Here is a 3,052-nt window from a genome sequence, read left to right on the forward strand (position 1 = left end):
CTTCATTTCTGGACATTTATGGTTTGATTTCTTTGTATGTATGGATCACTTGGGTTGTTACCAACATCTGGTAAAAATTTCATGTCATTAGCACCTCTAGTAATATAATTACTGAGAAAAATGATGACGTGTTCAATACTTATTTTACCCGCTGTATATTTTATTAGTATAAAGTACTGTCTTCTGATCTAGTTGATAATAATAGATAACAGGTAGATTTAAGGGGTTTACTTACTTTTTGTAGTCACTGACACCATAGTTGTAGATGTATTTGTAGAAGGCAACACTGTAGTACTAAAAGAAGAATGAGAAGAGTTTTGCTTTAAACCAATATAAACGAAATGTGAGTGTCAACAAGCTGTTAGTTTTAGTTGTTTTCTGATTTAGAAATTTTCAACAACAAAAAAAGTCTTCATTTCAAGAAGTTTGTTATAAAAAAGCAGAGATAAAATTCATTAAAGTTACTTTCTAACATTCAATAATTTATCCAGAGCTAATATCAGAGGTTAAGTACCTGAGTCAAAGGCATAATTTCAAGTATAAATTTAGTTTACGCCTGAAAAAAAGTCTCCTGCTAAATAGAGGAAAGAGTTCTGAAACACTTGAAGCCCAATTTTTTAAACAGTTGCTGGACTATAAAGGAAGAGTAGACTGGGATATTTTTATTGGCACTTGAATGAAAACAAGTACCGTATTTCATGAAGAGACCTAAAAACAGAATTCTGAGACCTTGTTTATTTATTCTTTTAATATTGTGTTTTTTTGTACAAGTAGCAACCAGTCAAGCAGATGTACAAAAGATTTTTGACCATAAATAATTAATACATTTTAGGTTCAAAACTTATAGGCTATTCAGTTAAAAAAAAAAAAAAGAATTTGCATTTAATAAAAGTCAAATTTCAAACGTTTTTCAAATTAAAATTACAAAATATCTTTATTGCCTCAAACTTTTTGATTAAATTTCCTACATAAGTTCATTGTTTGAGATTAAACTGTTATGATTTATAAACCATGTGACATATTGTCCTGAGGTATTTGTTTATTTGTGAGGCTTAATCAAATTTATTTGGATCTCAACTCTCTCGTTCCGGAGTCAAACATTTGGAAACACTATTCATTTTTATTATCCAAAAACAAATAATAAGTGGGCAGATTATTAACATGGTTTTGTCACATTTATACACACTGAAAACAAAATAAACAAACAAAGTTGAAAGTAACTCCCTGAGATGAGAGTTATTTTGCAAATTTGCCAATCTCCAGAGCAACCTCTTAGTTGTATTTGTTACAAGTTCAGTTAAAATGAAAGTAATAAAAATTGTTAATGTGACAAAACCAAGAAACACCAAACATCAGAAGCTGCATCAAGTAAAGCTATCTGTTTTGTCTCCAGGCTGATGACAAACAATCTTGAAATCAATCAATAAGTCAATGTATCCATCTTTTCCTGATTGGAACTTTTCTCACCTTGTGCATTGCTTTTTAAAATCTGCATGAGTGGTACCTGAAAAATAAGGTTCTGATTGAGGGTTTATTTTTAAAGACATAACATAAATGTAATTTTACTCCTGTAAATCTAGTTTACTCACCTGTGACTTTGGAGCAATCCCAGCACATATTTTCTTGCACATAGAAGAATCCAGGCTTACAGCCACACTTTGTATTACTTGTAAACGAGCATGGCTTTACTACCACCTCACTATCTGAGAGCAAAACACACCRTTTCAGTTCTTTGTTTATGATGTCATTATGCTGGTAAGAAAGCTTATCAATAAGGAAGATACTAACGACTGCAAGTGCTGCACTTCAAACATCGTTTTATATGGTTTTTAATCTCTGTGTAGCTGTCTTTGTCACACTTTTTACAGAAGTATTTTTTATCTGAGCAGTGACCACCTCTTTTATCCCAGAAATAACCTGGGAAAGAAGACAAGGCATGAGTTAAAGTTATATTTCACTTACAGTACAATGTCAGTGCTGCATTTAGTTGAAAACATACCAGCTGGGCACACTTCGTAACATGAACCACTGGTTTGCTCCGTCGCCTCATTGAAACACTCTCCTCCGAAGACCAGGGCAAGGATCGAGAAAGAAAACTGAAAGAAAAACATTATGGGTTTGACAATCGGAGGTGGACAATCGGGCCTTGGGTGACTGGGAAACATTCATTCATTCAAGCTTACAAGGTGACGCAACTTCTACAAAGTGCTCTGTAAAAAAACTCTATAAAACCATGCTAATGACGGAGGCAGGAAACATGCGGTTCAAAAGATTTTGACCAGATAACCCGTGCATCCCATGTTCAAACAGCTTCATCGGTTGAACAATTCATATCCACTGCTTGCTGAAGCCAAAACACCGATTAATTCCACTCGAAACCCTTCAAAAATATTTCTAAGAAAATCTTTATTTCAAGCTSTTTGCAGTTGTTTGAAATACTTTATCCAGAGAAACTCCTTTATGTATACATATTTTCCATGCACATTAGTTTATATAAATGCTTCTTTTCAGGCCATGCTGTATGTACTGCAGGACCACTCAACTAATTTAGCATTTATTATCATTATGTGAATTTAATTTATCATTTAAAAAGTTTATTTTTGAATTTCTCTCTATCCCCAGTGGTGAGAAACACTAATCCAAAAATTAGCTCTGCAATTTCTAAAGCTAAAGCGCTTATGAAAATACTAAAGTCCGCAACTTCAAAAGCGCTCATGCCATAGAAAAACTAGCGGAAGTAAGTATCAAAGCACAAGTTCAGTTTGACACTTACTAGCTGGCGATAATTCATGTACAATATTATGTACAACACTGCCAGCTAGCAGTGTATGAGCCCTTTAACAGCTTAATCCTACAATTGCCGATTGCTGGGGATGTGATTTCATGAAACAGACCTTTGGCTCCTGGTGTAAAAATTAAAGTTATTGAGGATTGCTAGTTCGGCTGCTGCTTTGTCTTCTTCTTTTGTTTGTTGTAGATTTTTCATTAAAGATGCATCAATAAAGTAATTTTAAAACTGTTTATTGGAAAACTGAAGCGATGCATTCTGGGT

The 3,052-nt window shown here is 33.5% G+C and overlaps 1 protein-coding gene across 6 annotated transcripts in view; it reads right to left on the bottom strand.

Annotated features, from left to right (window-relative positions):
• The window catches only part of LOC106524172 (tumor necrosis factor receptor superfamily member 1A), an 18,380-nt gene that overhangs the window by 8,007 nt on the left and 7,321 nt on the right, over nt 1-3,052 (bottom strand). For 4 of the 6 annotated variants that reach the window (XM_014017872.1, XM_014017873.1, XM_014017874.1 and 1 more), the window contains 5 exons: nt 2,000-2,096; nt 1,789-1,917; nt 1,590-1,703; nt 1,468-1,519; nt 236-294 (listed from right to left, as the gene is read on the bottom strand). In XM_014017872.1, coding sequence (XP_013873326.1) covers nt 236-294; nt 1,468-1,519; nt 1,590-1,703; nt 1,789-1,917; nt 2,000-2,096 — 451 coding nt within the window. Of the gene's footprint in view, nt 1-235; nt 295-1,467; nt 1,520-1,589; nt 1,704-1,788; nt 1,918-1,999; nt 2,097-3,052 lie in introns of those variants that run through there. The other 2 variants (XM_014017875.1, XM_014017877.1) reach the window with 2 other exon arrangements.

Source organism: Austrofundulus limnaeus, unplaced genomic scaffold (assembly GCF_001266775.1).
Source record: "Austrofundulus limnaeus strain Quisiro unplaced genomic scaffold, Austrofundulus_limnaeus-1.0 Scaffold178, whole genome shotgun sequence".
Taxonomy (NCBI): domain Eukaryota; kingdom Metazoa; phylum Chordata; class Actinopteri; order Cyprinodontiformes; family Rivulidae; genus Austrofundulus; species Austrofundulus limnaeus.